Source organism: Pholis gunnellus (genome assembly GCF_910591455.1).
Source record: "Pholis gunnellus genome assembly, chromosome: 8".
NCBI classification, from domain to species: Eukaryota; Metazoa; Chordata; class Actinopteri; order Perciformes; family Pholidae; genus Pholis; species Pholis gunnellus.
This window is the reverse complement of record NC_136534.1, coordinates 23,263,689-23,287,493: the sequence shown is the minus strand read 5'-3', so window position 1 is coordinate 23,287,493 and position 23,805 is coordinate 23,263,689. Positions and strand designations below refer to the sequence as shown.

Below are 23,805 nucleotides of genomic sequence, written 5' to 3'. Positions count from 1 at the left end.
TGCAAACAGAACTACACTCTGGCAGGATATCAATTAGTGACTTTAACACAAAAAAAAAGTCTTTCTAGATCAAATAGGAAGGACTGAAGACTCAAGTAAACAGTGTTAGGGATAATATAAACACAAACCTTTTCTTATGGTTGACCATAAGACAGTCATATCAAATATCAAAATATTTGGTTTGTGCAGGAAATGATTACCAAAAGAAAACATCCAAATGGAAGCTCTACTGAGAGAGCTGGGGTACAGCTGGCCTGCAACTAACAGTTATGTGTGAAAAAGGACAATCACAGTTTTCTTAGAACTCAGACTGTCACCACGTCTTGTTTTGTTCAACCAGCAGTCAAAACCCCAAAGATATAATAATAAGACGAGGAAAAGCAGCTATTTATCACATTTAAGAAGCTTGGACCATCAAACGTTCGCCATTTTTTGCGTGGAAAGCTGCACAAACACTTATAAAAACAGACCAATCACTATCAAAGGAGACCATAGCAACACTAAGTCAGCACTTTACAACAGTTACATTAAGAAACTTCAATCAACCCTAAGCTTCACAGGAACATATACTTTTCTATGATCCATCCCAGAGTGTAGATACGTTCATTTATTGTGAGAGCAGTGTTTTTAATAAACATACATTCCAGTAGTGACAGTGAGCCTTGCATGTTCTCTCAACAGAGGGGCTTATTGAATCGTTTATCACAGTCACAGCTTTGATGATGGTGCAGAAACTTCATAACTGCTAATTAAACTCCACGTTACTTGTATAAGTATTGTCCTTTCTGTGCGTCACTTTGTATTACAGTACAATGTAATCATAATGGCATAGATCCACCTCTCCCATTAAATGGGGCAGAACTGTAATCACCGCTAAGTCATTGGAGCTACCCTTGACATACACTGCCCGGGTGAGGCCGGCAGCACTCGTGTAAATCAGTCACAGCTGAGCTGACGGATGAATAAGCAATGATTCAGGTGGGAGACTGATCGCTGCAGACACATGCAGCCTCAACGAGGGAACGCGAGACAAGCAGCCGGACACTGCATCGAGGGACGCGCTGTCAAAAGATGTTTAATAAATTACACCATCCGCTGCCGGAGGCACTGGGTTGGCCAACGGGATTACACTCACGCACGCAAGCTACATTGCTCAAAGAGAGTTTGGGTTAAACAACGATCGGCGGTTGGACTATTTAGGCTAAGTGGTGGTTGGAAAATCCGTAATAACAGCTTTCTAGAGTGACATTGTGAATAATTAATTGACAAGTGCTCGGCAATATCAGCAACATTTACATCACCACATTCTTAAAGGGGACTTAATTCTACCAATCTTTATAGAAGACAATGTGCTGGAGACTTTGTTTTGCTGAACATGGACGCTCAGTGTGAGTTCTATGAAGTTACGTTTGTGGTTCAAGGCCACAGATTGAGTCTCACGCTGCATTATCACAATTCATTTTAGTGGCTTCAACTGTCTATTTGATTGTAAAAAGAATTGGACAAGCAATGGCTACAATTACACATTCCAGTGAAGGTAGTGTAGCACATGCACCATTCATTATTTACCACAATTAATTAGACTGCAGAATGGAAACTATTTAGACACTGATGACTACATTAGCACTAACAGTGTGCAGCACAAAGTACTTGATATACAGTAGACATAGTGGAAGCATCCTTTTACTCAAAGTTACAATATAACATGTTATCACTTCAAGACTTCAGGGGAAAGCTCTCCAAAACCCTTCAATATCAATATATATAGCCTTTTCATTATAATATAATAATAATAATAAAGTATTCAAAGCTGATCTACCACCTCACACTGACTATTAACTGTGCCAAGTCATAAAAAGCTGATCTAAAAAGCTCATTGCTGTCAAATGTAAATGCAGTATGCACGATGTAGCGTGTGAGGATCTACTGTGGAAACCATAAAGAGAAGATGCTTTATGTGATGTGTTGAATAACATTCTTACTTTTTCTTTTGTACTCGTCAAATGATCACAGAAAACCGTTAAATGTCCATTCTAGACTTTCTAGACTTTCTGAAATCTGACATAATAATTGCAGTTTATAAATCGCTCTTTGGCACAAAAAAAGCAAAAGTTGAAAAGGTCGGTAAGTAAGAAAGTCTTCAATCCTTCATCGCAAAGTTACCAACATAACAATCGCGCTATATATTAAACACACATACACAATGTTGAGTTTTAACAGGTCTCCGCTCCTCATCACACGTACAGGAGTTCACCTCGAGAACACATTCAAGAGTTAAAGTCAAAACAAGAAAGGAGCCCCAACTCTCTCCCAACCGTCTTATTTCAAATGAAGAACAACGACAATATTCTGTTATCCTTTCACAGGAGCTCATCAAAATAATCCTACACTGATTACGAAACAAAAATCCCACCTCTGCTGTGGTGCACTGCTCTGAGTATTGCAGTATTGTATTGACTGAGTGATATGACACAATATGATGATTCTCACGGAGATACTTGTCTCGGCCTCGCAGCACTGCTGGTCCGCCATAATTAATACCATATTGTTCTCCCTTTTTCGCAGGGTGATATCACAAACAAGAGTTTGTTTTCCTCTGCCATCGGAGCTGTGAAATAAGTGTTATTTACCACGCGATGGCGAGATCGTCTTTGTGCAAGAGGATCCGAGATGAGCTGTGAGGTGGGCAGCAAAGTGGAGCCGTGGGACCATTATTCTTCCTGCCAGGGCCCACCCGTATATACAGCACTGTTACAACATACTGGACGCCACGCACAGGAGCCCGAGTATAACATAGTCGCCATGTAACCTAAACATACGCTGCTCAATCTTTCATGCAGCAGTTAAACTACGTCAGTTGATATTTCAAGTGTATGAAAAGTTATAATTCAAGGCAAAGCACTCAAAGTGTGCATTCCTCTGGCAAGGCTGTGACCAACCCGAAATTCCCTGATAATAGTAACGTACGGTTAATGGAGTAAATCATTTTTCCATTCAACTTTTTAGAAAATTCCGCTAACTAACACACAAGCAGACTCTTTAATTTCTGGAAATACGGTTGTCTCAAAGTGCTTCTCCATCCAAAACCTATCTTTGGACTATCAAGCAAAGATGGCGGTTTGAAGGGGGTAGTTTCATATTTCATAGAGAGGATGTGGTCATGGGTTGTGGTCAACTTGAAAACACATCAGTCGGGTTCAAATGGTTTCCAAAGAATCCAAACATCCATAAATAATTATCCAACCACTCCTGCAACAGAAGACCCTTTTCTATTGTATAATTCATACTGAGAAAAGAAAAAGAACTTCTGCGTTTCATTGGGGGGGGGGGGCGACAGAGTATCTGTTGATATTTCTATCTTTTAAAAAACTGTTTGAAATCTACTGACAGCGAGGGGGTTAAGAGACAACGTCTCACTTGCCACCACTGGATGGATGAGTGGGAGGGTGAGTGTAGATTTTGGGTGGAGCATCACTTTAAGTTCAGCATTGAGCTACCATCAAATTAAAAGATCTGCAAAGGTGCTATTTTGTCAACCAAAGACTGCAAGCTTCACTTTCCTTCCCCACCGACACATTTTGAAAGGAAAATATCTCAACATGGCAGTTTAGATGTGCCATTAGCGCGTAGGCCTAACCACACTGATTACTACACACCCTCACCACCGCATATGTAGAACAGAAGTCAGGTTCATGTTGAGCACTCAGTATCGTAGCTGTTACTATGAGAGTATGGTTGGCGTTGTGTCGACCACATCCTCCCGTCTATTCGGAGAAGCAGCTTAACAAGAACTGAAGGCTCTGCCCGACAGTGTGAAACAGGCCGCCTTGTTAACGCCGGTCCAACCCTTCACAAGCACCGTCTGTGATATACTCGATCAGTCACAGCTGTCAAAAACAAAAACAAACTGCCTTCAAGAGGATATTGGCATGCAGACAAGGGCGGCGTACTGCAATCCTGATTGGAAATTCTAAGATTTGCCTTTGCACAAGTATAACATGTGATTTACGACATATTTGTTCTTTCTCTATCAAAAAACACATTTTACTTAACGTGCTACTTACTTTAATATGTGTTTATGCAACATGGCAGTGTAACTCTTGTTGGTGTACGAGTAGTATTACATAACTTCATTATGTTTGATATTGTTTCTATGTTGATTAAGATTGCATCAACCCAAACCTTGGTAACAGCCCACGGTCTCTTAATGATAACTTAACATGACATCCATTGTGGCATCATCACCACCGTGATCACCATTGAAGCAGCTGTGTTTTAAGAGGCAGAGCGGTGGTTCGATCCCTGGCTCCTCCAGTTGTTGAAGTGTCCTTGTGCAAGACACGGAACCCCGAATAGCTCACGAACACTGTCCCATCGGTGTGTATGTGTGTGTGTGCGTGTGTGTGTGAATGAGCATTTTCATTAGTTGCAAGAAAGGCGCTGTTTAAATGCAAGTCTATGTACCATGTCGGCTGTGAGTCACTGGATGTTGATCCGTCTGTGTGCGTTGTTGCTAAGCAAACGCACAACATCATTTCAAATTAACTCGCTGTGCATTTCACGTGTGTCATTAGTGTTGAAATAAAGGCTTTCATTGTGCAGTCTGATATTGCACTTACTGACTTTAGGTCACTGACCACAGAATAATGTCTTGTCTGCCTGGCACAGGACAACCATGTGGAGAAAACCTCTGGACCAGTCCACTGAATAGCACATGGGGCTGGACGATTAATACGTTTATATTCATTTACGATCTGGGCTTCCAACTATTATGAAAACGAGATGATCGAGATTAAACCATTACTGTGACGCATTCTGTTTCACAGTTACGCTCTCGTTTCGTCTTGCGTTATAAATTCAGCTCGCCCCTTTTCTTTACAGCGGTGCTCTTTCGCTCGTGTCTGAGAGCCGAGCTGCGACACCGGGCCGTGGCCTCGCCGGGCCTCTCTCCCTGTGGGCTGACCGACCATGGTGGCGTTTTCTGCAGCCCACCAGACCGATGTTGAAACACGGACCTAGTATCATCTACCATGCTTTGAGGGTGTGACTTTCTTGATATCTATACAAACAATGCGCCTCTGATTAAATTGTTCACTAGAAGAGTGAACAATGCCTCCCTTCAAGACAAAGATTGGAGAAAGGTGCCTGACTTAAGTTTACTTTTGCTCATTTCCTGGATCATGATTATGTTATTTGATCCCATAGACACCCAATATTGCCCAACACTGCTGTCTGACATAACTTCAGACCAAATATATTAAAAACATCTTTCCTCAGGAATGTATTGGTTTCTGACTCAGAGAAAGTGGGAAAAACATAAAAATTCCCCAAAACTACTGTATCTGAATTATCTCTTCTAGATTGCACATATTTTGGCTTTTCTATGTGATTTTCACTGAGCCTCCCCTGAAACTCAAACACTCCAAGCCTTTTTAATTCCTCTCCTGAAGTGCACCAGATTGATGCATTTTACCTTAAAACGTACAGATTGTTCATCTAAATGCGAGAGGTTTTCAAAGTCGATGGGTACTCATGTTCAACAACCGTGTTCTCCATATTGATTGGATTATCTGGAACATGATTTTGCCATAATGGAGCAGCAAATTGGACAAGGGCATTCATCTTAACAAGGGCAGCAATCAGAGGTTTTCTAAGCAGAGTTATATGAAGAAGACTTTCTCCGTCTCTTCTTTTAAAACAGGTTATGAGTTGAAGCCCTTTAAAAAACCTATTGACGTTTCTCTTATTCAAATACGCTTCCACGTGTTTGGACAGAGCCTGTAGCTCACAGGAGTGGACACATCACAGAAACGGCCTGCGCACTAAGACAGGTCCTTGTGACTTTACAAAGCACAAACGTCAATATCGCCCCCATCAATATCCAGGCAGAGGGCACGTCCGAGCTCAACATCCACAATGTGTCAAAGAATGTGTTGCCTGTAAAAACGCTCCCCGAGAAACGATGAGCAGAGGGAACTCCGTCCGCTGCCAGAGAACGTTCCCAAAGCAGAGAAATCTCACTGAAAGATCAAATCATAGACCCAATAATGGTATCGATTATGCACATGGTAGTGGACGATTAAACCAAATCCACTCAGGACACACCAGACACTGACATTTGAAAAGTGCATCTCAACAACTCCCTGACACAGGTCATGCATTTTAAATCCAGCGGGCCCTAGAGGGAATGAAATCTCTGAGTCCGACTACTAATTCATTGACCTCTAAAAGCAAAATGTAAACAGCAGCAACATGAGAGGCATACTTTTCTGACATCTCACAATGTCAATGATAAGGTAATATTCTCTACGGGTAGAGTACAGTTATTGTGAAGAATAGCGTAATAATGAATCCTTTGTTCAGTTTAACAAGTCACTACCCGTCACCGTGTTCAAACGTACTCCTTCAGAGCTTCACAGCTGACATTATGACAGCAGCAGAGGCCAGACGGACATTACAGCGCTGATGACGTTTACCACAAATATTCCGTGTGTACTCCGATTGACCAGCGGCAATATTTTTCGACCGTTTGAACAAAGCCTCCTTCTTTCATTCCTTCAACCTTCTTAAAAAGGTCGGAGAACCGATAAGTGCACACATCCAACAATCCGTAGATATCCCAGTCTTTCATAATGTTTAAAAGTAGGTGCGTTTCTCCTCCCGACCAGAAATGTGAGCTTTTCTTTGAGGCGTGCATCTCTGCAAACTGGTGGTAGTCGGTTTGTGTATAACTTCTGCACGGGCAAGAGGCCTAGAATGCTCCTAAAACCCAAATATTATCGGCATATTCCACACGTCTTACATGGAGAGTGCTACATTCAGAATAACACCAAGTTCAGAATATCCAAACAGAAAATGCTTTCTACCTGACCCATGAAGAAACTCAGAATATTGTCATATTGGGAATAATAGTGAAATGTCAGTGTGCACGTTAACGTAGTCAATGTTTTTGAAGACTTTCAACATAGATTAATGCAATGAGAGGAAGTGTCATCATCTTTGTTAACCCTTAAGCAATACTCACAACGCCCATACTCTGGAGACAAGTATAGTAAATTGCAAAGCTTCAGACTGAAAGTCAGAATTACAAAGAGTCTAACACCAAATAGTTGAACAATATGAATCTGTTAACAGGTATGTTTGTTATTTGCATATCTTTCTAAGACATGTACACGTCATAAGAGCATCCAGGACCAGCACCTGGAGAAAGGATTCTCTCTGATCACCGATGTTTCTTTTACGGCAATATGAGATATCTTATTGTGTTACTCGGTACTATCTTCGTATTATGCCAACTGTAAGCTGCACTTTATCAATGTTAAGGCAGACCCCATCGAGTGTGAGGTCAACATCCGAGACACTCAGGAGCCCTGCATCATACGGCCATTCTACATGGTGTGCTGCTGTACTGAGCAGTCTGAGCTGCTGCTGTTCACTTTATGGACACTCCCTCTCATTCTCTCTTAAGTACAATATTTAATTGCGTGTCAGTTGTCGGTCTTTGCTGCTCCCTAAGAAAACATTACCTTATTAATGTCGGCCCACTTTCATCCATGTGCAAGCTTTATTGTTACAATATTCAAATATGCATTAAACATATTATTGGTATAATGAACTTAGTACCTTCACCCACACCCACAGAGTTGCGGACATACTATGTTTCTGTCGTGCCTCTTTCACTGCTTGGTGCCTGTACTTCCCTGCTATTGCAAAAACATGTTCCCCTTTTGGGAGCAATAAAGATCCTCCTATCTCACCCTGTGTCCACAGCAATGCACATGTAGCTAGACTGCTGACAATCAACATCATACAAAAAGGAGAAGCACGGCTATACAAATCCCATGCAAAAGACATTCAGACAAAGTACAGGATGTGCTTCTGGTGATCCCCTTACCGGCCTGTATTGAGGAAAAAAACACCTATTTCACTGAAATGTCACTGGCGAGATTAGTGAGGAGGAGGCAAAAGATGTGCAAAGAAGAGAGTCATTAAATTAAAGCAGGGGTTGTGCGTTGTAACTTCTAACAGCCTGCGTTCAAGGGTAGATGTGCAGAACGAATGGCACAAACAACGAGACTGGAACTTCCCATGTTTACCTTGATAATGCTGCTCCTGCGCGGTATTTCACATTTGGCATCCGATCCGACAGAGGTGTTGGCGGTGTCCACCCCGGCTTGGCTGCCAGGTGCGACGAAGGATCCCGAACCGACCATATTGTCCGATATCCCACAGTCTCCATTCGAGACCGACACTTCGCAATGCGTCTTGCCAGCGTCTCCGTCGCTGTGCACGGCCGTATCCCCAAGATTCAATGGAGGCAGGCGGCTGCCGTCCTCCTCAAACTCCGCCATAGGCACTTTCGAGCACACCCGCACGCGCGCGCGCGCACACACACACACACACACACACAAGCTGCTGGTGTAGCAAAGCCTTATGTTTTCAGCTTTCCTCCAATTTCCTGCCGTGGCCTATTATTGCCTCGTTGTAACATGTGCACGCATTTCTGCCATATCATCTCATCTCTCGGTGCACATATCGGTCAGCTTCCCACAGTCAGAGGGGCTCCGTGCACCGCGCAAAAGCTCTGCAAAAGACAAACAACGGGCGATTAGCATAACCAGGCATAATGTGACATTAGTAACAGCATTTAATACGTTGATAGTAGCCGCTATTTCACGCCGTAGCGCCACACTGCAGGAGCGTTGAGCAGCAGTTAAGAGCGGATGTTAACCGTAGTAAACCCACCCTCTTCTGTTAGACAGTCGGTGACGTTATAAGTTGGATAACAATAAAAGCATGTTTTAGTTATCAGTTCATTCAACTCTCCCTTAAAACTCGACGACCAGCTCACGGTAACGTGCAATAGATTTGTGTGTACTTGCCTTTTGAGCCGACTTGTTTCTCCATGGAAAGGACTCGGTCTCTTCCTTCCTAAGTTGTTGCTGCAACAGAGAAAAGAGAAAAAGCAGACGACCGTGTTCTGTCTGTGCTGCTGTGCACTGAGCCGAGCTAGTGAGCTAACTAGCACAACGCAAAGTCCAGTCAATACAACCCCGGTTGTTTATGGAAGCCCATTTCCGCCATAACAAAAAGTAAAGTTTTTATTTATTTTTGTAATTTATTAAAAACAAAAACAAACAAAAAAATTACAAAAAACAAAATGCACCAACGCTTTTACTGCGTCCACCTGTAACCATGACACTAACCAGATGTTTCCAGTTGCGGTTCAATGAAGGTGGCCCCCTCAGCCACATCGGGTTTATTCTTTCTACTCCAGAGCTGCTTCTTGCTTAAAATCCTTTCAAGGGTGCGTTTGCTGAGTACAATCCATGTGAAGTATTTCATGTGTTGTAAAGCCACGTTTAAAGTAGTCTTCAATGTACTCACAATACATATGTCAACTGTAGGGTAACCTGCCAAAGAGCTGTTGTGTTAAAGTATCTCATAATTTATTTTAATTTCTTCTTGTAAATTAAAGTAACTTAGACAAATCAAATTTGATTGTCAATCAAACCTAATATTTTTTTTTTCACAGCTAGAAATGATCCCCTTTTACATTCCCGCAGAAGAAATAAACCTGTATACTAATATAAAAGGACTTTAATCTGGAAATAGCTTTCATTTTGGTCACTCAATAGATGTCTTTTGTATTTTTGCATGTATTTTGCATGTAGAGACGAGTAGGATAGGTTATAGCATGTGGAGCAATACTACAATATTTACTACAACAGATAGTTTTCAATGGGTCCCTAGGCTGGACTTTAAAATACACAAAACCTGAAATAAATGTATAAGAAGAAGAAGCAAGACTATAACAAAAACCTATACTGGGTTGAGATGTCAAACTCGCTGGGTCTAAACCAGTCTGGTAATAGTATTATTAATCCAAAATACATGACTAAATAAAGGCTTTATAATTGTTCTCCTTGTTCTGCCTCAGTGTCTATAGTACTTCTTATTTTCTCTATGAATAATATTTATGCTGTTGATTCAGAAACTGTATGTGACATCCCTAAAGGACAGACAGAAAGGCTCACATGACTTCTTTTTTTTCTATTTCCAGTCACATTGTGTTTCAGGTCTTCCTCTTTACGTGGACAGTGCACGGAGACCATGAACTAATCTTAACGGTGATGTAACAACAGTCTTCACTGAAAAACAGCATTTTTGCTCTTCTAATGAAACCTGGACAACAACCTATATGTGACCAAAAAATAATCTTTCTTGGAGATGATCCAGAGCTTTAAAATATCAGGTACAGTTAATGCCTAACATTTAGATCACATCGCTTATAGCCTCTTGTATAGGAGACACAGAGAGTAAGTGATGAGGCGTAACATTGGTTTACATGATTTAATGCATTTCAATCACAGGCCACTGGTTCAGATGAAGGCAGATCAACTTGACACTGGTATTCAGAAGCAGGAGGTATGGTGAGTTGTACAACAGAGCCATCTGCTGGTCTACAAGGGTTGTTGGTTGTTTCTGGTTATTGTACAGTGGAGACAGTATTTGACAATACACTGCTAATCAAAGTTTATGTTTCTAGCCAATCTGTATAGACCAGTGGCTTCCAGCCTCTTGGCCCTTAAAACCAGCAATTCTTCTTGCCAGCCCTCAGATATTTCGTGCAAACCCTGGTGGAGGTCCCGACCATCAGACTTGGGACCACTGATGTAGGGTTATACTAGATTCTGTGACACAATGACATGACGCGGCTGTTTGTGTATGGAAAGTTGATATTTAAAGAATATTACATGACAGGAAAAAGGTGCAATGCTGTCACAATAATCAACCCACTTCTATTCATGATGCATAATTCATGTTTATTTTATCAGTATGTATGAAGGTTGCTGAATAAGTTATGTTCCTAGATATTGCTACTTTAGCCAAAATATTTAAAACATTTATACATTTTAATGTTGTCATTAAAGAAATCTTGATAATGTAAGCTGGCATGAAGGGAATGATTAAGAGTTTACTTTTAGATGTATGTCTCTTGATCAAATCTATGATCTTTGGTCTCACTGATGGTGATATTAAAGATGGGATATTGTGGTGCTGTGTGTACTCAGGGTTCCAGAAGAACCTCTTTGCTGTAGTTTGAATGTGCAAACCAACTGCTGTTGAGCTTTACTGAGCAACTTCAACATTACTATTACAATGTTAGCTGCTGCACTAGTCAGTAAGCCACATAAACACAGCGTTAATAGCTGTAACTTCATCCTTGCTAAGTACACTGTTGTAGGTCAGCTCAGTATTAAATAAGTACTCTTTAGCACAACAATCATGTTACCAAATAATTCCCTATTTACACATCCAGCAGATCTGGAGAAACATTAGTATTCATTTGGAGCCGTGTTTCTATTTTTCCCTCTCCTCCTACCAACTCTCGAGGAAAATATCTGTCTCTTTAGCTGCTATATGTGCCACTAAGTTAACCCCTTACTTTGTTTGCTGTTTGGTGCTGGGCAGGTAGCGTACGGTGGCCAACCAAAACAATTAAAGACATTAAATAGCTCTGTAGAGCTCAGAGAAACTGCTGAGTCTGGTATTAATAATTATCTGTGGGTTTGTCAGAATGTCCTAACCCCGGGAATCAGAACGGGCTGCACACCATGTGCTCTGTTCTTGGCTCGGGTTGACACAACCATGTGAGGCACAACGGCTCCTTGCTGACACCCACAATCTTCACTAACTCAGCAAAATAAGAAGAAGAAAAAGACAATACAGGCAGAGGGCAGGGCCTCTGTAGATAGACACCACCACACACTTCTGGTGGGACAGTGATGATTGAGAGGGATTATTTTGGATCCGGATGATAGCAGCCCACAGTAGGAACCAGTAACATTTACACACTGAAGCAAAGATGAGCATCAGGGGCCTCCTCTGGTGTTTAAAGTTGATTCAGCTTGTTGCTTATGTAAATTCATGCAAATACGTCTATTTTCTTAGGTGGTGGCGTTAGAAGGCGGTGACACTGTGAGCCACAGTCAGGTGTGATCTGACAAACCTGATAATTTGTTCAGTGTTGTCCCCAACCACGGTAAATATTCTGGCCACTTGACGTTGTCACATTCATGTTATATGGAGGGAAGAAGGACATCAAATTGAAACAAAACTAAAGCATTTAAATGTTTAATTCTTATCAACCATAACAAAATGACAGCACTTGATTTTCAACATCATCTGTATTGTATGATTATGTGTAGAATGAATATTTTTGATTTCATATTATGTTGGTTTTAGGTGAATTGACAGTAAAACCGTATTTCTTGCTTTTGCTTACACATTTCTGCAATTAATATCATTGAGTTGGATGAGTCCCCCTACGTATAGTATATGACACATCACACAACTCTGTCCCATGGGGTTTTGATTAGAGATTGATATATAAAAAGACTCCCAAAGCATCCACTAAAATTGAAGGCAATCAGTACTAGAACTTTTTTTTTGCTTGCGTCATTGGTATATTATTATAAGCTCACAGGAAATTGATTACAGTTGCAGTAGCTTGCTTCATGGACAGAACCAACAAAAAAGTCTGAACCACTTAATTACACTTTGCAGACTCAGTGGCTTCTCTTTAGCCGATTGGAATGATTTGAGTGGGGCATTTGCATGAAGCAGGACACAAAGCATACACCAGAATATTGCGGCATCCAGTCTTCGCTTTCAAGATTGGACATCTGTAGAATTTGTTTATGTAAGGACAGGGGTTGGCTGAAACGAAACATTGGAGAGGTCAGCTCATTGTCTGTCTTTCTGATATATTTGCCGTGAAGAGAACCTCATAACATCTGTTACTTACTGCACAGTTTGTCTTCACAGTTGTTGGGACAGGAAGCACACGTGGGTCCAGCCTTGTAAGGTTTCCATCCCTTGAAGTTTCCTCTGTTCAACAAATTAGAAACTTCAGTTTTTTTAACTTCACCTGACTCAGAACTAACCTCTGATTAAATATACAGATTTAAATATATAAATAGACACTTTTACTGTTCATTTTTAACCCTCACCAACGTCAAGCTCTCCCAGAAATGATACAACAAAGAAGTCTAATGGAGGGTGAATGAGGGTCACTTACGCTCGGAAATAATGGCAGCTGTAGAAATAGATGTTGTTAGGGCACAAAGACACCCCACAGCCAACTTTGTAGGAGCTGTTCCACACCACCTGACAACAAAGATAAAACCAAAACCAAAACTTTAATACTTTAATATGAATGCATATTGCTTGTTCAAACACTGCCATGACTCATTTATGTTTTGTTTATTTTTTCAATTAGTTTTTTCTTTAAATTTTTCACATCAGTTCTTGAAATGGAAATTGCTGTGTTGGTTTACTTGTAGTGAAAGTGTGAAAATTGATCACAAAACTGCCCATTTGTATCTGCTAAAAGACAAAGATATATATATATCTTCTTAAAATCGCAATAATGACTGTTTATGATGTTTCAATAATGTTTTTTGAAATATCTCTCCGATTAAAAAAAACAAACAATATGAAATCCATTGGTGAAAGCAGTATTTGTCACACACATTTTGTTCAGACAATTCACCATGAAATGAATATTTAGGAGCATTTTGAGAGCTATTATCCACAGAAACAGTCTCTCATCCGTCATTACTATTGGTCCTATATTTATTATTCTCACTACTAGTAAGCAAACAGTTTCATTAATGTCTGGATCTTTAGCTCCTAAATGATCTTCGTTGTCTCAGAGCTTTTTCACTGAAAACTGCTGCCTGCTGGGACGGAAATCGACTCCATGAGATCAGTGAGAGTGAACCAAAACAGGGGAGTTGTGGGCCGACAAACCAAAACAGTGAGCTGAAAGACGCCAAAAGACTATTGCATTACATTTGATCCATTGTTAAAATAGAATTGGATATAAACATATAGATGAATTAAAAGTAACCATCCAATAACACAGCAGCAACATTACCGTATGTTGTCATTACTGCTGTTGCCACATACTTTGTTTAGCTAAATGTTACCTGTGTGTAGTGACCAACAGCTTCGCCATTTGTGGAGCCATTGGGATACAGGTAGTGTTCCACCTCACTGTGAAAGGCATTGATGATGTCCGTCCATGATTTACGTGTAGACGAATAGAACAGATTCTCACCCATTACATATCCTGCACGTTGGGGAGAAACACATGGCAGCACGATTAATGGGTTTCTGCAAACACAGTGTTATTTCCATGTCTCAGTAGATTATTTTCTTTTAGATAAAACAGGGTTCAATAATAGGCCTATTGATGATAATCTCCTTAATGATTACACATCCTACTCCGTGTAATTTGTTATTAAAAGAAGGTATTAAGACTGCAGATAAGATGATGTTCCCAGTGACTGACAATCAATCACAAGGTCACTCAGTTCACAGGGAACCTTTACACCGAATGCACCTTTGATGTATTATCTAAGGTGCTGGCATTTGTGGAGCAAGGTTAAGAGGAAACAAAGAAGAAAGAGGAAGAGTAAAGGAAGAAATAATATACCCTTGAGCATGTGGTTGTGGGGTGGTCCGTGAGACAGCTTACATTTGTCGACCCAGGCCTGAGCACTGGCTGCTACCTCCTCACTATAGCTCTGTAAAAAATCAAGTGTTTCATTTCAAAACACCCACAACCAGATTGCAGAAACAGATCCATCGTCTCGCTAAGATATTGGTTGAAAATGGGATCATTTGTGATTTGAAAGACTGAAGAAATTTCAAAATATTTTCCACTCTAAATCTTAGAATATGAAAAAGGTTGTTGAAACGGGCTTCTCCTTTGAGACCAGCTGCTGTGCTTTTCATACAGCCCAAAGCAAAAACTCAGCTCCAATATAAACATGAGACTTTTTATTTATTTTTCTTCTTCTTTTGGGTAGAAACCTTACACTTCCAGAAACACCCAACTCTTTTGAAAAGGAAATGAGACATCTTTATTTTCCTGTTGACTGAAAGATTTCCAACTGTGTGCAATGCTATTGTAGTGTTTGGCTCCCGAATAGATTAGAAGATGTTGACATTACTCAACTGTAATGAACATAAAAATGACATTTTAGAGTGTTTATATTTATCTATGACAGACCATATAGTCAAAATGTATTTTCACATTTGAAAAAGCATTTATACATAATATGTATTGTTGGTCTAAGGCAGGAAATGCAAACTTGTTGCTTTTCAGTGAAATTCGCCATTTTTTCAAGTGTTTTTTTGTGGGGAGGGGGGCAATTGGCTAGCCAGCGTTTCTCAGATTGGAGTGAGACGAGGAGAAAAGGTGATTTTGTGATCTTCACAATAAAACATCTTTGATGTGACATGTCGAGTCTTGGCCAATCAGCGTTACGATGTCTACACCGTCTTTCCCTCCGTTAAAGTTTAAGTTCCGTTATGTTCCGTTACAGTTCAGACTTGCTGGGTTAAGTTAACGTCCACTGCATGCGCAACTCTGTGGACTGTTAACGTTAGTCATTATCGCGATTTAGGAGGAAAAAACGTAACGTGATGAAACATGCCCCCCCCCCCCCCCCCCCACCGTTCCGGTTCAGTTCACGCGGTCACTCATTAACGTTTAAACCCGAACACCAGCGCATCTGGTTGCAGGTTGTTTGTTTTAATGAAAGGCCCAGATACTGATGACATGATGAGGTCAAAGAGCTTCAGGAAGAGGAGGCTGTTTGTGTAGCGCAGTTTGACACATGTGAAGGAGCTGGGCCTGGATAAAGGTGGAGCTGGGCCTGGATAAAGGTGGAGGTCTAAACAGACGTGAGTACAGCTTCCCGCTGTCACAGTGTTTTAAATACATTGATAAGGCAGAGTATGCTAAATGCAGCCTCTGCTCCAATAAGATAAAGTACAGCAACAAGGGCTCACGTGCCCTCTCACCACACTGCAGACACTGTTCACTGTGATGAACAGTCCCACGTGCAGTTAAATCACAGCTATTATTTTACTCTTGATAAACTACCATAGCCAGAGTAGATTATCATTTTCATTTAAATAATTGAACTGGATTGAATGCATATTAATTGCAAATAGAAGATTGGCCACAATTCTAACAGCTTCACAGTAACAGTGGAAGTTAATATGAAGCCATACAGTAATGAAAACAAATCACTTTATTTGTACACGCGATGGTTCTCGCTATCTTTGTTTTTATATGACAACATTTTTTAAAGGTTAATAATAATAATAGAGCTGAAATACTGATTAATAACTGAATAATAAATTAGTTTTGGGCTTAAAGTAAATGTCTTATCACTTAATTTTCTTCTCAGAGTACACCAGAATGCTACATTTTAAAGCTCATATTTAAAATAAAATGCTCCAGGTACCTGCACTCATTTTGTTTTGCACAGGTGACAAGCGATTGCAATTTTCTTTATTCTAATATTTGAAAAAGCACAGATGGAGGAGTCACAAAATGTTATTTCAATAAAAGTTCAACATGGACCATGTTGTTACAATTTTGTTGGGGCGGTGGGGCATGAACATTTTTCTTCCTCCAAAGTGGGGCGTGACAGAAAAAGTTTGAGAACCACTGGTCTAAGGTAACGAAAACACAATGATTTTTATTTTAAGGTGATTATAGACAAAAGAAACCATTATTTCTGCTAAAGATCCTCATTAAATGCAACACACTGGCCCTTTAAGGTTGAGTCCAATCATCAAACTCTATAATCCTGATTTTGAAAAGCCGCGGCTTTTATGATTTTCAGGCGTCGTGCAGAAGACCACACCCACTTAAAATGTATTTCATTTTAAATATCACCCAAGCCACTTTTATTGTGCAAGTAGAAAGCAGGACTGACCATTAACAGCATGTCAGAAGCAGTAGGCTGAACCTCTCTCCGGAAGGCATTGTGAACGGCAACGATCTCAGTCTGAACCGCTGCGTTTGATGGGCACATGTCTGCACACACACACACACACACACACACACTTAAAACCACTGGGTAAACAACATATTAAAGTTATTAAATAGGCTGATATTTACTCTGGTGGCTTAATATTTATTCGCCATGACTCAAACATATCCAGGTTTAATTACTCTGAAATAGCTTGACATAACAGAAGAACTTACAGAGAGGATTGTACCAAATCCCATAATTTTATTGGGAGACCTATAGGCTTGGTTTCACAGTTGATGCCCCAAAAAAAGTGTCTCTGTCTGTAAAGTCAAACACGTCAGATGCAGTTAACATTGCGCTTACCTGGCTGTGGACACACGATGGCACGCAGAAACGTTTGAAAAGGAGAAGAAATTAAAGTTAAGTTCTTATCAGGACATCAGGGGAGTAGTCTTTACTATTTTCAAGAAGTATTTGCACCACAATGTATTTTATATTTACTTAAAAGTAGTAGTTAACGAGTTATTATCGCGTTAACGCATTAATTAATTAACGCCGACAATTATTCTAACGCGCGTTAATGCAGTTTTTTATTTATTATTAAGCGGACATTTTTAACACAAGAACCGGGCAGTGAGTGGTGAACAGCTGTGTTTTTGTGTGCCGCTCTCCCCCCCACCGGGTGACACGCCTGGTCCTCCTGTCTTTCTCGCACTCACACACACGCGTGTGATCGTCTCGTTACAGGATCCTCACAATATCAAAATACATATTGTGGTGTTTTTAAATAAACATATAAGCACGAGAGAACAAACTGCTCTTAACTGCAACTCTTTATTAGCTTAACATCCGCGCTGCACGTTACTGCCACGGTACAGACTCCCTCCAGGTTCCCATGCTTCACCTACATTCCCCTGGGTCCTAAGTCCCTCCAGGTACAGCTTCTTATCACCCTCCATGTACCAACGTACATAACAAATACCACACATATTACGGTAATCAGCGTTGCATATAGTTTATAAAGTTGTTTTGTTTGGAATATGTATAATAAGCATATCATTTAGTTATCGCTACTGAGAATTTAACAAACAGAACAAAAAAAAGAACAAAACATGACGTAGATAGGTTTGCAGTTTTCAAGAAGAATATTTCAAATTGCATCTCTTACACACATGAAGATAAAATTGTGAACACCGGCTGAATATCTATTATCAGAATCATTATAACTGTATTTTAACTGCTACTGTGTAAAGGGAATACTGCTGTTAAAAAGCACCTTATTTGTTTAAAGTGTTTGCAAACCAAATGTTATTGCACTTTTGTTAATATAGCAGTACTTTTAAAATAAAAGTACTGCTATACACTACTTTTGAATTCATTATTGAGTTTTGCGCATAACCATGCGATTAATCGCAGAAGAATCGCGATTAATCGCAGAAAAATCATGCGATTAATCACGATTAAAGATCGTTGCCCAGCACTACTTGAAAGTTAAGGCAAAAATACGAATCGTGAAACAAGGTTCTTTCAGTGTTAGAAAAGTTATTCCTGCTACACGTTGGCTATGTGATATTTATCATTGGAATAGTGGCATTTTCTTTTATATTATTGTAAATGCTAGTGTTGTCTAAATAAACACAAAACCATTAGTGAGATCATTTGCTTGCTGAAAATATATGAATTCCAGCAGAAAACGTCTCTGTACCAGTCCAGTGTGACCAAATCAATAATAAATATTGGAATTTTCAGACTATAAAATATATATATTGATATAAGAAGAAGGTCAAATCATGAATTATTGAATATTATTATAATTGCCCAGGCCAAGATTGGACTCTAGCAATGGATCAAGTTTTATTGGCTCACCATTTAGTTTGCATGTGAAACCTTATTCTGCAGAGAACTCAGTGAAGCAACTTTAATACACAAAATGTCTTGAAAATGTACTGAAATCTCTTAAAACCAAAACATACTTTCCAGCCTATGGAAAACACTCCGACTGCATAATGTATTGTATTACAACTACCTGTAATATGTCAATACTTCTACTTACCACATTGCAGGCGGAGTGCACTTGCTGCAGAGTCAACATGCAAATCAGGAATGCCAACATTTTCCTGGACAAAAAAGAAGAGTAATTGGATTCTTATTTTCAAGAAATGTTATCGATCAAAACGATATAAAAGATATGATCTAATCAATCCAATGGTATCATCAAATAATCGAAAAATACTAAAAACAACGTTTAGGAAACCCAGTAAAGAGGCATACCTGCCCGCGAGTCTTCAGAAGGTGCAAGTGGGTTGGTGCTTTCCTCTCCGTCCTTTTAAAGACTCAGCTCCGTTGCTAACTCTCAGATATTATTAAACAGTCCCCTCAGGCCACTAATGATGCAGCAGAAACCAGGGCTTTAAATAATGCACACATTTTTCAGTGGCGGCTGGCTTATAGAGGGCCGTAGGGCGCCCCTCCTTGAGCACCCCTCCTTGAGCAACAAAAAATAAATAAATAGTATTTGTGTTTTTGAAATATGGAATATACCCAGTAATATTTGTAAATTATGATATCTGCACTGTAATCTATTGCTGTTAATTTACAGGCAATTTTCAACATTAATCTACTGTATTCATGCATTGTGTGCTGGCCAATTTGAAGCAAAAGCACAAATGCCCAAAACAGTATCTTAATTTTTTTTATTACAGTACGCTACAATATTTTTGGTAAATTTGTGTTTGTGAAGGGACTTTTTCAGAGATGTCATTTAGAAGGCAGTTTTCAGAAGAGGATGCACTTCAGAGGACATCTGCTACACATCAATAAGAAGTCCTGCTTCATCTGAATCAATTCGGTTGTGCATCTACAAATTAGACAGTAATTAAAAATAATTTCTTATTCGTAACTAGCATTACCAAAAATAGGGTTTGAAATCAAACTGTCTATCTAGCCAGTCTATGATTTTAAAATGTCATTTATCAATGAGGTTGAGATTTGAATAGCTCAAAAATGTATATTTACTAGTGCTGGGCAACGATTAAAATCTTTAATCGCATGATTTTTCTGCGATTAATCTCATTGTTATGCGCAAAATTCAATAATGAATTCAAAAGTAGTGTATAGCAGTACTTTTATTTTAAAACTGCTATATGAACAAAAGTGCAATAACATTTGATTTGCAAACACTTTAAACAAATAAGGTTCTTTTTAACAGCAGTATTCCCTTTACACAGTAGCAGTTAAAATACAGTTATGATTCTGATAATCGATATCCAGCCGGTTTTCACAACTCTATCTTCATGTGTGTAAGAGATGCAATTTGAAACATACACCTTGAAAACTGCAAACCTATCTACGTCATGTTTTGTTCTTTTTTTTTTGTTGTTTGTTAAATTCTCAGTAGCGATAACTAAATGATATGCTTATTATACATATTCCAAACAAAACAACTTTAAAAACTATATATAAACTATATGCAACGCTGATTACCGTAATATGTGTGGTATTTGTTATGTACGTTGGTACATAGAGGGTGATAAGAAGCTGTACCTGGAGGGACTTAGGACCCAGGGGAATGTAGGTGAAGCATGGGAACCTGGAGGGAGTCTGTACCGTGGCAGTAAGGAGCTGCGTGGAAGTTATGATAATAAAGCGTTGCTGTTAAGAGCAGTTTGTTCTGACGTGCTTATATGTTTACTTAAAAACACCATGATATGTATTTTGATATTGTAAGGATCCTGTAACGAGACGATCACACGCGTGTGTGTGAGTGTGAGAGAGACAGGAGGACCGGGCGTGTCACCCGGTGGGGGGGGGGGGGGGGGGGGGAGCAGCACACAATAACACAGCTGTTCACCACTCGCTGCCCGGTTCTTGTGTTAAAAATGTCCGCTTAATAAAAAATAAAAAACTGCGTTAACGCGCGTTAAAATAATTGTCGGCATTGATGAATTAATGCGTTAACGCGATAATAACACGTCAACTTGCCCAGCACTAATATTTACATGAATTTTAAAGTAACTGTGTTTAAAAATACTAACCATTTATCATCTGGGAATTTTCTTCCCAAGCAGTTGTTGCTAGCTAGCTAGCTGATAGCCTTTTGCGCCCTGTTAAAGCTTCAAATGCCCAAAAAATATTAAATAACTTGAAGGTGGTAATAGTGAGGAGATCATTTCAAGTAGGAAGGTGGTTTATCTTTGAGAGGAGAGGGTGGACTGCACTTTAGTGTTGAATACAAACTGCGGTTTGGTTTAAGATTAGAAATTTCAGCGCGAACATTGATACAGGTGGTAGAGAAATGTAGCCAGTAATTATAATGGTCTTCTTCTGGACATGTTTTAGCCTAATTATCATGACACCGTATGTTAAAAAACCCCAAAATACCCCTTCAAGACTACAAAATGTTCCTAATAGTTTTTCATTAAGTCTCTGATCTTAAACTATTTTGATTTTAGACACTTCATTGGTATTAATCCAGAGAGAGGAACAAAGACCATGCAGGGCAAGGTTGTCGCTCTCTCTCTCTCTCACATTAAGCCTGTGGTATTATCAGCTTTGTAAGCATTGTTATTGTACATTCCCAACTGTAGTTATTTTCATTAATTATTTAGTTTGTTGCTGTTTTACAGTGGCAACTCTGGAATAAATCTATGAAGACGAACATCGACCAGCAAGGTGATAGTCCAATAGATTCAGCTTGGGGCCAAATCTGTTTGGCCCCAAGCTACGCGTTCTCGTCAGGAGAAGTCTCTACGGGCGAGCCAGCATGACCACTACTCCTCCAAGACCCGTTTGAGAGGAGAACTTTGGCAGATATTCTGCAGGCCAAAGAGCTGATCCCAGATCAGCCTGACCTCACAATCAGACAGCAGACTAGCGGGAAAGAAAGCAGTACATGCGAAGCTTCTCTACTAGTTGTACACCAGACAGATTTGGCTAGCTGGATGCAGTCATGCTAATAACTTAAAATGGGGACAGATCCAGCACGGAGAGTTAGGGAGTGAGGGATGAGGAAGTAAGAAAACATGAGAACACTGGGGCACACATGGAGAACTCTGTCAAGCTACATATTAGGCAAAGTGAACATCTTTTCTAGTACATAGTTGTCATCAGTCTCATCTGCTTAACTTGGTCATGGAAGCATCAACATTTAATTGAGATGGTAAATTAACAGTGAAAACGCATCATAGCTTAATTTAACATCAGTGTTCCTAATTACACTTCATGTTTACTTCTCCTGATCTTTACTTCCTATAACAAGGTCCAAAGGGGCATCTCAATAAATAAACATGGTCTATTATATTTAATGCTGGGCAAGTTAATGCGTTAACGCGTTAACGCATTCATTCATCAATGCCGACAATTATTTTATCACACGTTAACGTGTTTGTGTGCCGTCACTTCCTTCTGCTGTACAAAGAAAAAGCAAAAAAGAAACGATTCATTGAAATTATTATTTTCTTTATTTTTTTATCCGCAATATGTGCAATAAGCATATCATTTAGTTATCGCTATTGAGAATTTAACAAACAAAAAAACGACGTAGATAGTTTGCAGTTTTCAAGGTGTATATTTCAAATTGCATCTATTACACACATGAAGATAAAGTTGTGAACACCGACTGAATATCTATTATCAGAATCATAACTGCTACTGTGTAAAGGGAATACTGCTGTTAAAAAGCGCCTGATTTAACCTTTTGATAGCCCTATTTTTAGGCCTCTGCTCGAAAATTGCATCCCCCTACTAAAAAGATTGTAGTTCTGTAACTACAAGGTCTATTTTAATAATTTTGATGTTATAATAACAGAAACACTTGTGAGATTTGATCAGATGTGTAAATATCAGTGTATATGTTACTGGTTAATGCTAAATGAAGATGGCACACAGCTCAAATTGAAAATGTTCAGGTTCGCCTGAAAAAAAACCCCACTGTTTTTATTTTGTTCTTGAAATGAGGCCCTGGCTAGCCTAAAAACTCTCCCAACTCTGGCTTTGATAAAGTGAAGCAGGCCAAAGTTATAGAGGTTTCAGTACAGAGAGGTCAAGCCAAATTCTCATTTTGGAACCAGCTGTTGCAGCTGTTCTATTCTAATTGTATATACTATATAACTATATATTTCACTTGTTTTATCACTAATATTGTTCAATCTATCCAAATACAGCAGTTTGGCATCATTTCGAGAGCCAGAATCCTCTCTAAAGGTGCGTTCACACCAAATGCGATTAACTCGGTCTCGGCGGGGACTATTTGTGTTCATTCGCGTGAATCGTGCTGGAGAGGGGGCGCGGCTTATCGGCCTGAAAGCCGTTCAACTGTCCGCCATCAACCGTGGAAAAATAACCTCTATTTCTGCTCAGTACGTGTTGTGGAAGTCCCATATATCATGGGGAACTAAACGCCGTCATGTCTGGGTTCATAACATTGTCCAGAGGAGCTCCGTGGATTTCATCGAGCTCACTGTGTCTAGCAAGCCACATGTCGGCTGTTTACCACAGCTGTATGAACACAAAATAAACTGATTTGGCTGTGATTTAACGGCAATAAACCGACAAAAAGGGACTCCGAAATAACTACGTAATGATGCCGATTTGTACTTGTTTTCTCAATGGAGCTCAGATCGATCAGTGCTAGGCTATGCTAACATTATAGCAGCTCCATCAATACTCACAATAACGTCATCTAGACGTAAATACGGCAGCGTCTATTTCATTGTTTGTACCATATGGTTTACACACACACACACGTATACACATAGTTTGGTCCGGTCTCTACTGATATGAGGGATCGTAGAGCTCTGGGTGAACATAGGCGGCTACAGTATTTATTTCCTGATTCAACAACGGCAGGACTTCACTGATGACAGGGGGAGCAACGCAACGCTGATAGGCTATCGCGATTTTTTCGCAGAAGTTCAAATATTTCAACTTCTGAGTTTGGGGCGAATTCGTGTTAATTGTG

The 23,805-nt window shown here is 39.8% G+C and overlaps 2 protein-coding genes across 2 annotated transcripts in view; both read right to left on the bottom strand.

Annotated features, from left to right (window-relative positions):
• Positions 1-8,535, bottom strand: part of plcl2 (phospholipase C like 2) — a 34,876-nt gene extending 26,341 nt beyond the window's left edge. Inside the window, exon 1 of the mRNA XM_079164786.1 lies at positions 8,097-8,535. Within this exon, the coding sequence (XP_079020912.1) occupies positions 8,097-8,351 (255 nt within the window). The 5' untranslated portion in view covers positions 8,352-8,535. The remainder of the gene's footprint in view (positions 1-8,096) is intronic.
• Positions 8,536-12,122: 3,587 nt separating this feature from the next.
• LOC306699513 (cysteine-rich venom protein-like) lies at positions 12,123-19,256 on the bottom strand. The gene is made up of 8 exons (XM_079164147.1): positions 19,119-19,256; positions 18,897-18,964; positions 16,809-16,909; positions 14,507-14,597; positions 13,998-14,140; positions 13,085-13,173; positions 12,812-12,894; positions 12,123-12,723 (listed from the first exon to the last, which is right to left on the bottom strand). Exons 2-8 carry the CDS (start codon positions 18,958-18,960, stop codon positions 12,587-12,589), a joined length of 708 nt encoding a protein of 235 aa, XP_079020273.1. The 5' UTR covers positions 18,961-18,964; positions 19,119-19,256; the 3' UTR covers positions 12,123-12,586.
• Positions 19,257-23,805: the final 4,549 nt, after the last annotated feature.